The sequence below is a fragment of the Convolutriloba macropyga genome, chromosome 13 (assembly GCF_964194025.1).
Source record: "Convolutriloba macropyga chromosome 13, txConMacr16.3, whole genome shotgun sequence".
In the NCBI taxonomy this organism is placed as follows: domain Eukaryota; kingdom Metazoa; phylum Xenacoelomorpha; order Acoela; family Convolutidae; genus Convolutriloba; species Convolutriloba macropyga.
Window position 1 is genome coordinate 4,877,740 of NC_134480.1, and position 19,779 is coordinate 4,897,518.

Sequence of the window (19,779 nt, forward strand, 5' to 3'; positions counted from 1 at the left end):
GCGTAAAAGGTTGAGATTGAGATGTTAGTAGTTGTCTGTGATATAAAATTGGAGCTTCATAATCTTAAGTTTGTTGTTATAGATAGAACACGCAGGCTAAACACCTCAATAAATGCTTACAATTCATAGACGGCTAATTTATTGTTATTGACGTCAATTGGAACTTTGAGAACCTCTTGCTAAACGACACGGACCCTAACCGTTTGTGCCCCCCCCCCCCTCCCCGCTTACACCCACAACACACACATTTTTCTATAATTATATTAAATGAAATGACATACTCTGTAACTGGGGGTGCAAAACCTACTGTGTGTTGTGTGTGTGTGTGTGTGTGTGTGTGGGGGGGGGGGGGGGGGCAAGACATAAAGCATAAAGGTCCAACGACACATACAGTGGATTGCAAAAAATATCACTTTCGTCATAATTTTCTCAGTTTTGGCATTTTCCTCCTCCTACAGACCGATAGCAGTTTTGGTGATAACGAGGGATGAAAATGAAAAATAAATACTAACAGCGTGGAGTATCTGTTCCCTGAATTCGATTCTGAATATGTTGATCACTTTGGCGACCTCTACCGCACTCCGCTTGAACACAATGCGAGAATTGGCTGCCGAATCTGAGGACATTCCATGACTCTGCTGTTTGTGATTGTCCTGCAAAGAACTATGGGATGTGTGAATTCATTTAGGACAATGGGGGATTTAAAAAGCTAAGTGACCACTCGTCACAGATCGTCAGTTTTTTTTCAAATCAACTGCTCAACGAAACGCAAAATTTGAAAAATACACATAAACCGACTAATGTCGGATAAATTGCTCTCGAACGACAGGCTGGGAGCTATTTAATTCAGGGGTGAACCTTAGAATTTTTGGGTGCAAGACCACGGACCTGATAGGGGTTCGAGCCAACGACCTCCACGATAGCAGTCAGCCATCTTTACCACTAGACTGCCACCTCGTTGTTGCTCAACCGCTAACAATCATTTTTATATTAGCAACAAACAATTTCAAAATACGAGCAATTGAAATCACTCAAATAGAAGTGAAGCAAGAAAAAGTCACTTGAGAAGTCACAGAATGTTCTAGAACAAAAGCACAAAATTGTCCAAGCAAAAACTTTGCATAAAAAAGACCAACTTCGTTCGAGAGCAGTTGAACATAGTTTGACAGTTTTTCAGAAAATAACTGCAATTTATTCTTAGGCAGGTCACGTATTCTAAAAAACAGTGAAAATGGACCAAACTGTGAAAAAATACTTTCTCTTCACTAGACTTAGAACAATTTGTCCAACCTACATATTGTTGCCGAAAGTGAGGTAATTACTAACAGTTGAGAATAACGTCGCCTCTTACCAATATAACCAAGGTAACAAAACGCAGAGTTTTTGATCAAAATAGTATCAAGCAAATATTTGCAATACAGTAAAAAAACATACAGCTTACAAGAACAGACTATAATTCTTAGAGACGTTTAAAAGTGTGAGATTTATTGTTTGAAATTAGAAACAGAAAACTAATTATACTAATAACGTTTTTCTCAAATAGTACCACGATAAAAAGATGTAGAGCGAAAGAAGTAAACATAACCGACTAATAATTACCAAGGAGGGCTTCTAAACTAAATTTACTAAAGGAGAGTTCAAAAGACGTCATTAGACGTTATTATAGACCACTATAACCATTAAAAAAATAAAGTACAACAAACAGAAACATCGGCGCACTATTAATTTGACTTTTAGTACATTAACTGCCACCACTTGATTTCAACTGCTGACACTTGTGAATGAGAAAAATTAAGATCAAATAACACCAAAAGTCAAAGCCGTAAAAGCCACTCGAAAATGCAAAACGGTTCAACAAATCATTCCTCTCAGCTTTAAGAACAAGCCAAACTGAAATTGTTTTCAAAAAAGATCTTCAAAAAATAAACTGAAATAAAAAACAGCAAAACGCAAAAATCGGGAGTGAAAAAGCAAAGCAATTTGTTTAAAACAGTATTAAGTGCTGATTTGCAATACCGTAAAAACGACAGCCTACAAGAGCTCACTATAACTCTTAGAGACGTTTGAAAGTGCGAGATTTATTATTTGCAATTAGAAACAGAAAACCAATTATACGCGCGTACTAATCACGTTCTTCCAAAGTAGTACCGCGATGAAAATGTAGAGCGAAAGTAAACATAACCGACTAACCACTACCAAGGAGGGTTTCTAAACAAAATGTACCAAGGAAGGCTTCAAAAGACGTCATTAGAGGTTATTATAGACCACTAGTTATAATTAAAGTACAAATAATACAGCAATTTCGGCGCACTTTTCATTCGACTTTAAGTATATTAACTGCCGCCACTTGAGTTCAGCTGCTGACAATTGTGAATGAGTGAAATTAAGACCACGTAACACCAAAAGTCAAAGCCGTAAAAGCCACTCGAAAATGCAAAACGGTTTAACAAAACATTCCTCTCAGCTTTAAGATCAAGCCAAACTGAAATTGTATCCAATAAAAAAGATCTTCAATAAAATAAAATAAAAACCAGCAGACACAAAAAAGTCGCGAGTGAAAAAGCAAACTAACTCGGCAAAAACTAGTATTAAGTGCTTATTTGCAATACCGTAAAAACGACAGTTTACAAGAACTGACCATAATTCTTAGAAACGTTTGAAAGTCAAATGAAACTAAAGCTTTATCCAGGTATTATGATTTCAATTCATAAATGAAATTAGTCCAATCAATGTCTAATTTATGGTCACAAATGATTAAACTAAAATCAAAGCTCGATTTACGAGTAAGAACAAACTCTATAAAACAGTCCAATGCTAACAGGACATTTTACAGCTGTTGCCTACAGGGGAGGGGGTGTTAATTCGAGTGATCAATTACATTCTCTAGTTCGATATCTTCTACTCGATGTTTCGTTTCTCACGCTTCAACTAAAATGACATGTCCATGAATACAAACCAAAACCATCTATGTGGGCAGTTGAAAATACCAAAACAATCAAACCATTGAAACATAACCAACTAACGTCGGAAGAATTCCTCTCGAACCACGAGTGGGAGCTCTAATCAATTGCAGCCTGCTTCAGTCGGGTGGGGTGGGGGGGGGCTGAAGGGGACTAATAAATTTACTAGGGGGCTTCAAATAACCTCATTGGAGGTCAATATATACAACTATTAGGATTCAAAGTGAAAAAATGTCACCAGTTTCGGCGCATTTATATTTGACTTTTAGTATTGAATTGCCGCCAATTGAATTAAGCTGCTTGAAATTGTGAATGAGAGAGAATTTTAGATCACGAAAAACGCAGAAAGTCAAGGGCTTAAATGTCAGTCGAAAAGTCAAAAAACGGTGACGCAAAAATTTTCCATAAAAAAGCACACGTTTACAATAATTGCTTCTCTTCGAGAGCAGTTAACGAGATTTGAAAAAAAACCTGATTTTTGCAGAAAAACATTTTTTGAAGTACGAACAATTTTGATGTCGTTTTGTGGATGGACATACTCTTGTTTCTTAATGAAGAGATAGAGGAGCTAGTATTAAAATCATTAAGCATTAGAATGGTGACAAAGACTGCGAGAACAAAGGCCAAGTAGCGGTAATCTAAAATTGGGCATTTATTGGTTTAATCCGTTTCCATTTTAATCATCGATTTTATTGAGCAACTGCTGCTTAAAGCCACTTTGAGCAGGAGAGAAGAGTTAAACTAGCCCAGATAATTCAAAAAGATGTTGAACAAGCTACCAAGCTAAAGCCAAACATTGACGAAGTTTAAAAACATACTAGCACAAGTCCTGAACTAACATTTAAAAAATTATTAACTTAAAAAACAACTCCTAGAATGGAACGTGAATGAATTGCGAAAACCATTTAGAAAAAAAAACCAATCATAAAAAGTACAAACCATTAAAATTGCCTCATATGAACAAGAAAACCAGCAAGAAATTCCATTTTTGTTCAAACACCGTTTTCTCAATCTACCTCAAAATTTGAGTCAAAGCATTTCAAGCAGTAAAATCACTCGGTTTTTCGCTCCATTTCGTTTTGGCATGACCAACAACATCATCACTTCATTTACTTCAAAAACCGAGAAAAAGAGTAAATAGGTTTTGAACACATAGCCGAAAGAGTTGTCGATACGACTCAAAGCAGAAAACATGACACCTTAACTGTAAGAAGTAACCTCCTACTTAATTTTAATCATAGCCTTCATCATGGCGGCTATTAATAAAAATTACTCGATTATCTTACAAAAACTATTTCAAATTAACATCAATAAAATTGAATGGCAGCCAAAACAGCTAGAACAACTTATTTGAACCACAGAATTCCCCAAAAAATGCAAAAATTGAAGCAGAATACAAAAAAAACTGCTAAAAAAGCGTTCGACAAAACAAACACTCGAAAAGAACCCCAATATATTCTTTGCTTCAGATGGTAAGAAAAGCTTCCAAAGGCAAAAAATACAAGTTAAGACAATTGAAACATACAACACGTGTGTTGAAATTGAGTCGCCGAGTTCATAAGAGCTAAGCTCAAAATTGAATTCGTTTAAAATTGGAACAACCTTATTGAAGTAAATTACCTCAAGAGTTCAAGACCGAGCTTCAAAACCCGGTGAGATTGTTCTTGATCACCCCCCCCGCCCTCCAACGTCGTACCGCCGGTAGCCCTTCAAAAAAAAGCAGTCGAGTACTGCAACATAAATAGCCACAACGGGGAGGACACTTCAGAGAAATTTTTTTTCCTAAAAATTCCTAGGCAACTCATCAAAAAAGTAGTGGTCGACAAAAACACTATCAAAAGTCTAGCTATCGAAATAAAGAACCTTCGATTCCGGAAAGCCTTTCGTTTTTACGATTTGCAATCCCCCGTATGATATAAATACAGTTTCGAATATGGGAAAAAAGAATTACAATCTGAGAAAACCTGTTGTGAACGATAGTGTTCGTCTGCAAATCCAGACTCAAGATAATGCAAGCTCACGAGACATCATTGATGACTCTGACCACATCAGTGATGCAAATACTGGTTTGACGCAAAACTTTCAAGACCTGAGTGTAAAAGAGCAATTCCACACAACACTTTTCATCCCCGACACCGTCAATAAACTCTATAAGGTGCCAGTGTTAGAAAACTCGGGGCAGGCTCACAGCACGACTCGTGGTTTAATGCGAAATCAATTTGGGCCTATTCGAACCACAAACATAACTTGAACAATCGTAAAAAAAAATAACAAAAGAAATTTCAAATAAGAATGACCTACTCCTCGCGTTGTGTGAGCTAAACCAGCTTGATGATATTTTCTTTGAAAACGTTGAACAAACAATACAGAACGAGAACAAAAAACTGCCCTGTTTACAGACAATAGTTAGTTCACATGTTCCAACATGTTGTTTCGGTCCGGTCAAATTTAGAGCTAAAAGTCTATGTTTGCAAGGTCAATTTGGTCGCGCCGCAAAAATCCTGTCCTCTGAGGGACTTGTTATAAAAAAATAAAAAGTTATCTTATCAACGACATTCCGTACCGTTCATGGAGGTAGGTTCATGACTACTAAATGTAAATCGCCTTCTATTAAATTGTAAGTCTATTGGAAGTCTTGAAAAGCGTCAAGAGCTTTTGAAGATGATTAAAATTCTAGACTATTCACTTGTTTTCCTGACTGAAACCTGGCTCTCAAACGAAATAAGTAATTCAGAAGTTTCCTCGGAGCTGATGAAGTTTTCTTTGGTCTCACGCAGTTATTAAAACACTGTAGTACTTTAATAGCAAACGCTAAAATTCATTCTTTGAATTGCTTTGACATCTCTGTCAGAGAATTTCCATTTGCGTGTTCATCTGCCAGCTTAAATAACCGCAAACTTACATTTTACATCCCCTTTACATTTAACAACCCCTTCACATTTTACATCCCCTTAACTAACCGCAAACTTACATTTTATATCCCCTCAAAACAACAAGAGCAAACAGTCTAGAGATCGGTCGGTTCATTTTGATGTTACATTAACCTTTAAACTTTTGAGCAATGTGCTACGTTTGTACGCCTTTACCACTCTGTCTGATGAAAATAAATAGTGTCCTGCAATCTCAAACATAGCTGGCAGATTGCCAGAAAATAGCCGCAATAGCTTCGTAGATCTGCAACCTCAAAAAAAAACAGTAAAAAAGACAGACTAAAAATTTCGGTTTTCATTGAAGGCTGATATCTCATATTTCCATTAAAAATCTGTGTAAGCATTTGCTGCCTCTATTAGCTGCTCTCAAATAACCTTCATTTAGAGCGACACACACCAATTTGACCTTATGAACAAAAAATGAATGAACAAAAAAACTCGAACCACTAGGAGCACAAATGACGTCACACACGCATTTCAGTAGAATTTGCATGAACGAACGAAGAAAAAGCAGATTTGAAGTGGTTGTGACGTCAAATGGTCGTAACAAATATTGCGATCGACGAAATAGAAAAAGCCACGAGAAGGCCAATAATAGCCCCAGCTATCGCTGTGCGCCTAATAACAAGCTACTCCGAAAGCACTAGAAGAGCTACATCCCAAAGAAGAGCCTCCAACCTTACTCCAACCTGGCAATGTTGCATCAAGTGCGTATCAATTTAGCGATAACATAGTTTTTGAACAATTGAAAACTTTCAGCAAGTACACTGCAGCTGGTCGCTCCAAGATGTATCCAGAGCATCTATTGCACGCAGTAGAGTGTACTGCTCCCGACCACTCTGATTCAGCCCTTAAAGCAATAACAAGGTTTGTAAATACAGGAAGCAAGGGTAAATTCCCTTCATTTGTTTCAAAAGCGCTCTAGAGCGCATCGCACACCTCTCTATCCAAAAAGAAAGGAGGAGTACGCCCAATAGCTGTCAGTGAAATCCTGAGGCATAAGATTGTTAAATAATTAGTGAAAGCAAAGTCAGAAGCAATTGAGTTGTTCGATTCCATTCAGCTAGGGGTTGGAGTCAGCGGAGGTGCGGAAGCAATTATCCACTCTGCGAAAATCACCTACGAAAAGATCCTCAACGCTGACTCTAAGGAAGGAGTTCTTCAGATTGATTTCTGAAATGCCTTTAATTCGGTTAAGCGTTCACACTTACTGCAAGCATCATGCGATTTCATACCAGGTATTGCAGCCTTCACCAATTTTTGCTACTCCAAGCATGTGCCACTACTGTATAATAACGCCAGTCTTCGAAGTGAATCGGGTGTTCAACAAGGAGATCCCCTGGGTCCACTTCTCTTTTCGTTGAAGTTATGGCCTGTTATAGAAAAAATAAGAGACGCGGTTCTAAATCTTACCCGGCACACTTGGTATTTGGACGATGGTTTCGTTGCAGGTTCCGAAGATCAAATCCGAACAACGCTCGATATCTTAGCCAATGAAGGTCCAAAAGGGGTTTGCATTTGAGGAAAGACATGTGCGAACTCTGGTCAATCGTAGATCTACCCTCAGTTGATCGAGAAGTTACAAGAAATACGGGCAATGGTTTTGAAGTACTGGGTGCCGCAGTCCGATCACCAGAATTTGTTTCTTCTTGCCTGCAGAAATGTGTTCAGAAGGTTGTGTCGCTCTCGGAAAATTTGAGTTATCTGGATGATCCTCAATGTGCTCTCGGCATACTTCGTTGTTGCCCAGGGACACCAAAGTTAGTCTACTCTCTACGCACTAACACGCCGACAAGAGATCTGATCGATGGTTTAAAAGTATTCGATTCCAGTCAACGGGATGCGTCAGATCAAATCATAGGTACTGTCATCTGTGACATTGCGTGGAAGCAGTCAACCTTGCCAAACAACATTTCTGGCCTCGGAGTGCTACAATCGCAAGAGCAATACAGAGCCGAATATGTGGGCTCAGTGTTAGCTTCTGATGACTTGGTTCAGAAAATTACAAACCAGCGCGCGTCAGACAGTAGAGTTTTTAGGGATCTCTATGCAAGCCTTGAACCTTTCATCTTAAATTCCTACACACAGAAGAGAATTCAAGAAGCTGTAGGTACTGAAAAGTTTTCTGAGCTGCTAAGAAATCAGTCGCCAAACAGGGAGATAGCAAGACTGCAATCACTCTGTTTGCCTCATTCCGGCGCATGGCTTGCTGCTCCTCCAGTTCCTGCCTTAGGTCTCCATTTTACTCCCAAAGAATTTCAAATTAGTGTCAAATACAAACCAGGGATTGCAGTTTATGAAGATGAAAGGAAATGCCCTTATAACAGGTCTGGGACCCTTGACATTTTTGGTGACCACGCCATCATCTGTCACGAAAGAGGGGATGCAAATTCTCCGCATGACAGGATTCGTGACCGTTTCGCATCAGCTTGCTCAGCAGCTAACTTGTCCCCAGCCATCGAAAAACGAAACCTTATTGCAGGAAATATTTCTGCCTTAATGATAATCAGGTAGTCCAGCTGCTCTAGACGTCACCGTAACTTCTCCACTGCAACCAAACATTATAAATCATGCGTCAGAGAAGTCTGGTTATGCAATTGAAGCAGCCAAAGAGCGCAAGTATGCACAACACGAAAATAATTGCTCTGAGCAAGGAATTTTGTTTGTTCTTGCTGTTGAGTCATTGGGTGGTCTGTCTGTCAGTTACTCTCAAGAAAGCGCTAAAGCGCATAGCTCTGTTAGCTGACAGCAGGAATTATCAGTCGCCAGCACATGCTATCGCTTTTGATAGATTGGCTCAGTCGGTTTCCGTTGTGATTTTACGAGGATCGGCTACAATGTTGCTTGCACGAGTCCCGTAATCCCAACTTTCGCAATATTTTTGGGCAAATTCTATTTTGGGCAATCATTGTGAATTCCATGAAGAGTGGAGTCTTTTGAGAAGTGTCACCCAATGAGAGGGGACCTTCGTTTTTGTAAATATTGTCTCATCCAACGAGCGGGGAGAACATAAATAATTTTCAAGAGTTCAAGGAAGATTTAAACGAGAAGAATTCTGAAATTTAGGGAGAACAGGACTGATGTTATAGAGAGCGATCGAGAAGAATGAAGAATTCTTCAACAAAAAAACACACTTATTTGATCCTTTAATGAGCATAAACTTTTGATTCCGAATCAATGTTTGATATTAAAGATTTGTATTATTTCATATTTTCACCATTTAAATTGAGACAAACACATTAACTGGAAAAAAAGTTGTGAAAAACTGCTTTTTAAATAAAACCTGCTTTGAAAATGTCTATCGTGCTCAGATTTCTTCCGCTTAGCGCCTAAAAATTTTTCGAACCTACTTTTCTCTATAATGTAAAATGAAACGAAAGCCACTTTTTCTTCAGCAATTTTCACGCATTTCACTTTTTTTAATACATTTCAACAAAACTGCCGATCAAAAAAGACTCCCAATGAATACTCCTCTTCGAGTAGTAAAAGCGCCCCGATACAATTCAAATTCTTTAAATTGTACAAAATAGGACCGATATCATAGTCGGATGACATGAAAAAAAAAACTTTAACAGCTAACTACACTTTAAAATCTGCCTATTACGGAAAAAAAATACTTTTCTTCAGATGTTCGTGTATTTTACATAGTTTGCTATTTTGACAACTTTTCGTCCGTTGACATTTGTAACTGAAACTATTCGGCTGTGGTATTTTTCCAGTCGTGGATTCCGCAAATAACAACTTATGCATTTCGCTTACACTTTGTTAGGGAACGAAAGCATTGTTCACTTTTGAGGAAATAACTAATGTAACTTATTAACTTCGCTTACCCAAATGTTCAGGTAGAGATTTTGATAAATAGAAGACACAGTAGAGTTAGAAAATATAAACCGACCAAGGTCGGCTGAATTGCTCTCGAATGACAGGCGAGGATAATTTAATTTATAAGAGTGTAGCTTCAGAAATCATTTATGAGTGCAAGAAAAACGCCGACTCCACAGGAATTAGCATCCCATCTTCCAGAATGCCATTCCATATTCTTAAAAGCCAAGTAACAAGGGCATTCGTTGCTCACAATCGCTTTTATATAACCAACAAACTTTAGTTTAGAAAAAGAGCAACTTAGATCGCTAAAAAATGATGAACTCAAGTGTTAAAAGGTCATTCGAGAAGTCAAATAATATTCTGGAACAAAAGCGGTCAAGCACAAAATTTGAAAAAAACAAACGCAGGTTTACATGAATTGATTGGAATTTCGTCTGAGAACAATTAAAAGTTTTCCTAAGCTGGGTAACGCACAATTAGACAACCTCCCATTTCAATAAAAAAAACTATGCCCTAAAACGCTAATGCTTGGCATGAGGTATGAACTAAGTTTTTTCAAAATAGAATGAAAGTAAAATAATTAAAACATAGCTGCCAGAAAATAGCTGCAATAGCATCATAGATCTGAAGTGTAACAAAACAGTAAAAGACAGACCAAAAATAACTCCTTTCATTAAAGGATGAGATGTGGTACTTTAAGAATCTGTAAAGTTATTTCTGCCTCTATTAGCTGATCTCAAATAACCTTCATTTGGAATGAAACACATTCACTTGGCCTTATCTCTGAATTAAATTTAAAAAAGTCAATTTCAGAGCGAGGAAGTCAATTTTGAGAGTAAGGTAAGTCACGTGTGACCAAAAACTCAATCACGCGAATGAACAAAAAACTCGCTCCATCGCTCCACTAAGAGTAAATAATGACTTCATGCAGTTGAAAATGCATGAACGAATGATCAAAAAGCAGATTTGAAGTGGTTGTGACGTCATATGGTCGTAACAAAAATCTTGACGAAATAAAAAACCAAGAGAAGACCAATAATATCCCCAGCTATCGCTGTGCACCCAATAGCACTTAAAATCCTCCGATCCTTATTTCTTGATCAACTCGTTGCCTTTGAATAAATTCGCCGCTATTTGGGTTTTCTTTAGTCAATTGAACTCTAAAAATATTAGTTCCGAATTACAAAACATCAGTTATTTAAGAATAATTGCAAATTTGATTCTCCAGAGCTTTCTCAAGATTTAATTGCTAAGAATCTCCAATATCCCGGAATAATGAAATTTCATTTTTATTGTTTATAATAGCTCTTGTTAAGAAATTTTATAATAAAATTTAATTAAATTAAAATATTTGAATAAACTGCCAAAATTTTAAATAACTTTAGGCTCGAACTGAATAACATAAAAGTCAAACGTGGGATGAATAGCTCTCTCTCTCAAACAACCAGCGAGGGGAGATGATCTTTAATAGCAGCAGCTTAACCTGTCAAAGCTCTAAAAATCGGCAAAGTTCTAAAAATCGGTCGTAGGAAAACCCTATAAAAAAGGAGAACTGGACTAAAAACAAATGCTTTAAACTTTGTTCAAGGGCAATTGAAAATACATTCCTATGTTATATTAGCATTCTTGCTGCTTGCATTTGACAATGTATGTTAATTTAGCCTCCCTAAAAATGCTTTCAAATACAGAATTTTTTATCCCAAACTTCAGAAAGTTTTTTTCTTCCATTTTTCTCTTCTTTTAGGACTTAATTTTTGACCATCGCACAAACTCACCTGTAAATTTTCTCATGTAATCAAAATTCGCGGTATTATTGTAAATCTACAAATATATAAAGATGCGTATTTGAACTTTAGATTTAATAAACTGAAAAAATTGGTGCATATGGGGTGAATGAAAGCATGGTTTTAGCTTGTAATGTCTATGAAATATTTTAGAAAATTAAGACCAGTAATTTTACTTTATCATTGAAGACCTTTGTGGCTCCTAATCACCGGCTATCTCATTTGAGCACAAAAACGAATGTCAGAATAATATTTAGCGCAAATTTTTCACCAAATTGAAAATCATGAAAATCAATTGCACTAAAGTAAATCTTAAGCTGGATATGGCAGAAAACATTACACATAATCCAGATTTACTGTTTTTTATTAAAATTTTTTTCATTTTATTTATTTTTCTTTACTATAGAGACAATGCATCTGATTAAACAAAAAGTTTAATTTTCATTTCAAAAACCTCAAAGAATTTAGTTTTTTGCAGCGATAATGCACAAAAATAGAACCATTGAAACCATAATACAATTTTATACTTTTAATGTTTGAGCTACCGAATCTTTAAATATGGAGTTAGTTACTCTTTACAGACTAAAATTGATGCTCCAAACTTTGATCTATACCTTCAAATGTTTAGGGTTGGAAGTGAATGTGCAATCGCATATCACCAATTTTCCATGTTTTAATTCGACCTGCTTCATATCTTCTAATTTCCAATTTTGCAATTATTTGGTAGTCGGATTGCTTGACCCAGAGATATGATAGTTGATATATACCCCACCAAAAAAACTTATAATGCCAGAATGTTGGTTCTTGTAACACTAGTACATCTTAAACGGTGTATAAACTACTTTCACATTATATTAAAATTCTATCCACCTCTATTCGAGATATTTCGGGCCTTTCCCATTATATCCTCCTTTCAAATTATAGCCTCTCCCCAATATAGTCTAGTCACAGTAATTGGGATTGCACGGAGGGCCTAGACGTTATATGCCCACTGATCTGGGGGGAGGGGGTTCATAATTTTAAAGGCCCGATATTGTAAGTTATCCTTTCTCTGGAATAAAGTAAACAATTATGATGGAAACAGGACAGACAGGAAGCGGTGCACTTACATGTTTTCTACTTACGTTGAAGGCTGACCCCAAAGCCCCAGTGCTCAAGGCCGAGCTAGTAACACTCTTCATGAGATGTGACTCGAAAAAGTCGAAATAGGAACTGTAGTTCTTCTGCTGGTCTTCTATTCTCTTCAATTGCCTGTGCAAAAAAATATTATTGAAAATCGAGAACAATAAAACTTTTCTGCGTAATTGCACGGCGACGGCATTCGACCCAACCAGCCTGTTTTCAGCTGTTTTTTTATTATTATCCTAACATTTCACAACTTTTTTCTATCAGCATTACTCAATTTCAAGACTATGGTTACTGTTTTTCGCCTGAAAATTTCCCAAAAGCAGGCAGAACATAACAGACTGATGTCGGACCAATTGCTCTCAAATGAAAGGAAAGATGGCTTTCAACAGTAGCCTCATTAAGAAAAAAGTGATGAGACTCTAGCTCACCGCAGGCTTGAATTAAAGAGCAAGATGATCTTAAAGTTTATTACCGATGATCTAGATTATTTTAAACAAGAGATTTATCCAACAAATTGCTCTCGATCATCTCAGAGAGCTTAATTTTTAGCAGCCTGATTGAATTCAGTGATAGAAGCGTGGCAATAGCTTTTCACGAATTTCGACAAGGTGAAAACCCATTACATTATTCATACATAAATTTTAAAATTATAAACATAGCCGGCAGATTGTTTGCCAGAAAATGCTGCAATAACTTCAGTCTCAAAAAACGATTAAAAAGACCGAAAAGAGATTTCTAATTTTATTAAATGCTGAGACGTTATATTTTGATAAATAATCTGTATAAGCTGCTCCTAAATAACCTACAATTAGGTTGGCCTTATCTCCTTGAATTTACAGAAAAGTCCAGTGAAAGTGAGGAAAGTCATTTTTGAGAGCGAATAAGTCACGTGTGATTAAATAATTCAAACTGATGAACAAAAACATAGCTTCACTGGGCGTGGAAAATGACGTCACTCACGCAATTCAGTCGAACTTGCCTGAATAACTGAACAAAAAGCAGATTTGAAGCGATCATGAAGGCAAGTGGTTGCAACAAAAATCTTGACGAAATAAAAAAAGTCGGAAGAATTCAGGCAACGACTCAGAGTCGTCTGCGTTGAAAACCTAGCCTACCAAGTAACAACTATCTACTTGCAGAATGCATGAAAGCAAAAAAATAACAATCAATTCAATAAGTCAAATAAATTGTCTACGAAGTAAATTAATTTAGAAAATTGAAATTTAGAAAATAGAAAAAGGAAATTTAGTAAATTCTTTTTTATATTAAAATACACCTAATAACGAAAAACTTTTTGTACATAAAATCGAGACTATAAAGTTGTTCATACAATATTAAGCAGCTATAATAAGCTCACACATCTCCAATTTTGAAAAAAAAGAGGAACAAAATTAAATCGAGAATTAGGCAAATTTCTTAATTTCATTTGTCAACTTAAAAACTGCTTTGCAAAAAACTCCCTACAAAACAGATTGGAAAATGCCAAGGAGCATAGGGCCTGACATAATTTAACAACAGATGCAACAAAACGTAGACTAAAAACCCCCAAAATGGTCCAAGGAGCTTCAAATCAGCTTTAAAAACCCTTCAATTAAAAAAAAGCTTCAAAATGCTCTCAAAACACACAATTATTGTTACTTTAATCTACAGTGACCTCTTACACCTATTAAAAACTAGAAAATTGAAAAAATTGGCACATGAATAACAAAATTCGATCCCTAAGGAGAATGTATTACACCTACTTTCTCTCTGTTTCAAAAGAACGTATGAACAAATTAACAACTCATGCCCGCTCTTCAAATTTGTTCACGCTATAATTATTCGGTAAACTTTTTGCTTGGTAACTTATAAAACCTAGTCAGGAGAATTCCCGAAACGACTAGAATTCTTCTTTGCCGATGCAACTAGCCGTTCACATATCTATTATCGATCTGAAAATTTCATTAAAACAACAAGAAAAAAATAATTTAACCCCAAAAATAGGAAAAAATCAACTACTTTTTCATATAGTAACACACATACGAACGAAAAAGTTTGTTTCACGCAATTTAGGCTCTAAAAATGCTCATTCAGAATTAGGCAAGCTAAAGTAAGCTCACGAACATATGGGACTTTGAAAAATAGAAAATATCCGCCAAATTATCTAAAAATAGTCACTATTGACCCCACTGAAACCTATGAGTAAATTGAGAAAAAAAAATACGACAGCCTTATTTTTTTCTAAGTGTAAAAAAATTGTTCTTTTGGTTCATAGTCTCATTAGATTCGAAAAATAAGGTGAACTCTAAGGAACTCTTGATAATTTAATGCACAAAGTTATAGTGCCCGGGCTTCATTGGTTTAGGTCGGTTCTTTTGATTTGGTTTTGACGTTAAAAAAATTGTGCAAAATTGCTCAAAAAAGTCTAAATTCCATTCAGTTGGAACAGTCAGTGAGGTAAGTTAGAGATCAAACGTGAAAGTCACCACTTATGTGAACCGAAAAAGGTGATCGACAAGCCAAACGCATTTTAAAAAAAGGAGAGCGCCAAAATGATAGCGTAGGCTGACGGCGGCTAAAAAAAACTAAGAAATGGAGAAAAATTGCAACAAATTCAATTTTTGCCAGCCTAAACGTGAAAAAACTCCAACAAAACTTTAGGCTTGGGAATTAGGCTTCACTTCAGTCAAAAACAAAAACAATAAAACAAAGCAATAGTAAAATATCTCAGCCGAAAAATAGTGGAAACGGCTCCAAAAATTGTGTAGTACTCCCTTAAATTGTCAGCAACAAAACGCATTTAAAACAACCCAAATATCTTAACGTTAGTCTACAATAAGCTTTTAGACATAAGAAACAACTTTTCAAGTTTTATTCACTCCTTAAAATTCCGGTTCTTTTGCTCGCCCAATTAATTGAAAACGGAAAACCACATCAATTTTTCAAGTCAAAAACCAAGAGAACGTCAATAATAGGTTGCTGTCGTAGTTATTAAAAACATTAAGTTATAGTTTCAGAAGCCGGGAAACGAAGTGGAGCGAAGTTATTATTGGCAACAAGATGTCATTTTTGGCCATTTTTCGATTTTTTGCATTTTCGATTCCAGCCAAATCGCGTAAAGTCTCCAACTCGACAGGACCCTGAAAAAGCAATTTTCTATTCACAAAAAGTTTATAATTTGCAAATGTAGACGGGAGATTGCCCAAAAATGGCCCTAAAAATGCTCGTTCCCTAAGCAAAAACACGATAACGCTAAAAACTTGCAGCTCAAGAACTGAGATTTTGATTCCAAATGCTATCCTTGTGCTCAGATCGAATTTCCAACACTAGCAATAATGTCATATTTTCATCGATAAAATGTTTCAACTCTCAGATCTTAATTCAAGTCTATTTCAGATTAACAACCTACTTCTGAATCATTACTGATCTCTAGAATTTTCCCCACAAAAAGTAACGTTCAACTGACAATCTTCAATTCAACATCGTTTTCAGAGGTGAGTTAATATTAACTTCTATACATTATTGTTCAGATTTACCAATCAAATAAGATTATTTCCCATCCAGAAAATGCATCATCATGCGTATAGAAAACAACCTACGCTTTTGGGCGGCAACACACAACTTTGACTAGGCCAAAAGAGCCCGATTAACAAGCAATTCACTCTCTGAGCTCGCAATATGAAAAATCTGAAAACGAAGCTGTTCTCCTAATAGACGCAAAGAACGCATTCAACTGCCTCAACCGTAACTTGGCACTTGAAAACATCAAGAGAATTTGCCCGCCTTGAGTTTTGCTCAAAGCCCCGTTAGATTGAAACGTTGCAGGTAAAGCACTGCAGTCTCTAGAGCGCACAACCCATGGGGACCAAATTGCTATGGCTATGTATGGAGTAGCCATCCTTCCCTTGCTCAAGCTTGTCCAGAGTACACATGTGTCGCAAAAATGGTACGCAGACGACGGCAGCGCAGTAGGACGTTTGATTGACTAACTCTTAATCTTCAAACAACTCACTGAACATGGTAGCTATTTTGGCTACACCGTAAATGCCCCGAAGTGTCAATAGTAAAATAGCCTTCAAAGATCAAAGCTTTCAAGTTGTTTGAGGTGACGGCAGTTGAAATTGTTGACGGCTGCCGCGTTCTATGATCTGTAATAGACAATGAGAAAGCTTATGAGACCTTTAAGGTAACCACTGCTGGAAAGTATGCGAATTTGTCGAAAAAATACGGGCAAGTAGCAAAAACATCCCCTCAAAACGCTTACGCATGCCTCCCAAACCTCGTGCAACAAAAATTAAATTTTGTGTCTATAACAATGCCAGACTTACGGAATATCTTCACAGATGCGGAAACCAACATCCACGCGCACGTGCTACCGTCGTTCTCTGACTCTCCAGTGTCTCAATCCGCACGGCGATTGTATTCGCTACCAACCCCGGAGGGCGAGTTAACATCAAGAAGCCAATAGATTACGAAACCGAGTAAGCCGCTTCACTGACCGCAGGCGCTCTTCCTGAAGATGAAGCTCGAGCAAAAGCTCATCTCACACAAGAACACAACGCACAACCAACGAACCGCACGCCTGAATAAAATTCGATCGCGTAGAAGAATCTTATGGAAAGCCCTCAGACCGAACAACGCCACGTAATAGAAACGGCTTCGGAAGTAGCCTCGACCTGGCTCAGAGCTCTATCGCTTGAACGTTACGGTTTCACACTAACGAAGTCCGAAATTAGAGACGGGCTTTGCATTAGATATAACATCGAGGCCAAAAATACGCCCATTAATTGTCCATGTGGTGAAAAGTTCATCCTATCACACGCTCTCCACTGTGCGAAAGGTGGGTTTACACACATGAGACACAACGAGATCCCAGACACCTTTTGCTAGGATCATGCATGACGTTTGCTATGATCTCGAGGTTGAGCCGACTCTTCAGTTGCTTCAAGGCAAGTCCTTTATACACAAAACTACCAGCACTGATAAAAACGCGCGACTATACATTAAAACGAATGTCCTATGGGGTCCAGGTTCAGCTGTTACTTCTTCGACGTGAAGATCTTTAACCCACTCGCCAAGTCATGCCCGAATAACTCCGTAGAAGTATCCAAATATCACGAGTCGTTAAAGTGCCTCAAGTATGAGCAATGAATACTTGACGTCGAGAAGAGTAACTTCGTTCCGCTCGTGTTTTCCTGCATGGGGGCGCAAGACCGTCCGCAACGCGCACTATAAAACAACTAGCTGGCAAAATTGCTGAAAAGAAAGACAAATCATACTCGGACGCAATAACATACATAATAAGCTTTGCTCTCCTGTGCAGCGCGCTATCATATGCCTCAGAGGCTGCCGTTGTTCCAAACGGCCGACTGACATTGATAGTTCTTGCAGTGCCATAGTGCGAGAGGGGAGACTAGATTCATAAATAATTAACTTATATAGAAATTTCTTAATTGTCTTTGGTTGAATTCTGGTTGAAATAGAGTTTTCCTAGTGACATCATAACGATCTCTTTATTTGTGAAGTAGGTCCGAGAGTAAATTGAAATATTTTTTAAATACTACATCAAGTTACTGCAAGCTATCACAGCTTCGAATCCAGCATGTAAACTTTTAGCCAATTTAAATTATTTTAAAATCGATTATCTGCTGAACTAAAAATCTTTCACATATTTTAAATCAACGCAGTTTTGTTTTGAAAGCATAACTACATTTTGGTCTTATTTATTTAAAAGGCAAACTACTTACATTTTGTATATGTCAGCCATTGATTCCAGCACATGATCACGCATTTCTTGAAGTAAAGTCTAAACAACCGATTCGCACTTTAATTATAGCACGTCATATGCCCTATAAATAACAAACGAGAACTTACAAACATTGAATTGCATAAAGTTTCAATCAGACTGTTGAGGACGTCCACTGCATTCTAAAAGACAGCAGGGGCTCTTTGCGTTATCGCAAACTAATATGTCGCTTTAACAGGAAAGTCATCCAAAAAAGTTTACAGATACAAACCTTTAGTGTCCTGTCTGCTATTAAATCGTCTGACATTGATTTGAAGGAAGATGTAAAAGATCTAAATTAAAATATGTAAACAGTTTCTGGTGATCACAGCAAATATAACTCACTTACAGTCTAAAAGTATTGATCAAGGTCTGTATCCTACTAAGATCATCACACGCTGATCGGATCTAAATACAAAATTTTAACTCTTGTTAATAATGAAAAAATTGTAGATACTAACAGTGTAAGTTTAGATACTAACGGTGAAAACATTTTTCTCGAAAGCAGCAATGCGTTCACCATATCCTTTTAAATAAGCTTTGAAGAATGGCGAGTCCCTCAATGCTTCGTCAAATAATAAAGATTGCTTTAATATATTCATAACTATCTAAACACAGTTAGTAAAATGAAAGCCGCGTGAATTAAATGAAATAAAAAGCGTAGCTCCTCAAATCTTGAGATGTTTACTCCATGAGCTGATGATATATGATAAAACTGTCCCCATTTCCTTTGAAGTTTGAGCTTTTAAGATTTCGATGCCAAAACCCTAATCAAAGCCAAATTTTTCTGTTATGGTTACAAAATTTTGAATTTAGTAGCAGTTGTAGTAATAGTTGAAGTTTCTGAGTATCACTCATACCCACGGGTGGTCTGCATCCTCGTTTGTTAGTCCGCACAAATTATCTTTTTCCAAAAGATTGCAATTTTTACATCTACATACAATCCGCCATCTGCATTTGACATTGAAATTGAAGGCGGTTACATATAATATAAGTAAATATGGGTCTTTCCCATTATAGCCCCCCCCCAGCTTAGTGGTCAGATAACCTAAAGCTCCCCCCCCCCCCCAATCATGGTAATTATACCATAATGGGGGGCTATAATTTCATGGGGGGGCTATAATGGGAAAGACCCGTAAATATAATAGTCAGTAAAGCCTTGATATTCTGCAGAGAAGGAATTGTCAATTAAAAATTAAATTCATTAAAAAAACGAACGTTTTCGAACATTGCGTTCGTCGTCAGGTTTACTTAAAACTGATTTTACAATCGAATAAAGGGATTTACAAAGCATATAAACTTGTCATTGACTATATCTATCAAATTCTAAGAAATGAGTTAAAATAACGAATTTTTGAAATTATTTACAGTTCAAATCACATTTACAT

General features: G+C 36.9%; 1 protein-coding gene across 3 annotated transcripts in view; it reads right to left on the reverse strand.

Annotated features, from left to right (window-relative positions):
- Positions 1 to 19,174, reverse strand: part of LOC142351451 (arf-GAP with coiled-coil, ANK repeat and PH domain-containing protein 2-like) — a 50,982-nt gene extending 31,808 nt beyond the window's left edge. The window contains exons 1-7 of one of the 3 annotated variants that reach the window (XM_075403464.1): positions 18,874 to 19,174; positions 18,741 to 18,799; positions 18,624 to 18,684; positions 18,481 to 18,534; positions 18,354 to 18,412; positions 12,624 to 12,750; positions 513 to 653 (exon numbers count right to left, since the gene is read on the reverse strand). In XM_075403464.1, the coding sequence (XP_075259579.1) occupies positions 513 to 653; positions 12,624 to 12,750; positions 18,354 to 18,412; positions 18,481 to 18,534; positions 18,624 to 18,684; positions 18,741 to 18,799; positions 18,874 to 18,993 (621 nt within the window). In that variant the 5' untranslated portion in view covers positions 18,994 to 19,174. Of the gene's footprint in view, positions 1 to 512; positions 654 to 12,608; positions 12,751 to 18,353; positions 18,413 to 18,480; positions 18,535 to 18,623; positions 18,685 to 18,740; positions 18,800 to 18,873 lie in introns of all 3 variants that reach the window. The other 2 variants (XM_075403463.1, XM_075403465.1) reach the window with 2 other exon arrangements.
- Positions 19,175 to 19,779: the final 605 nt, after the last annotated feature.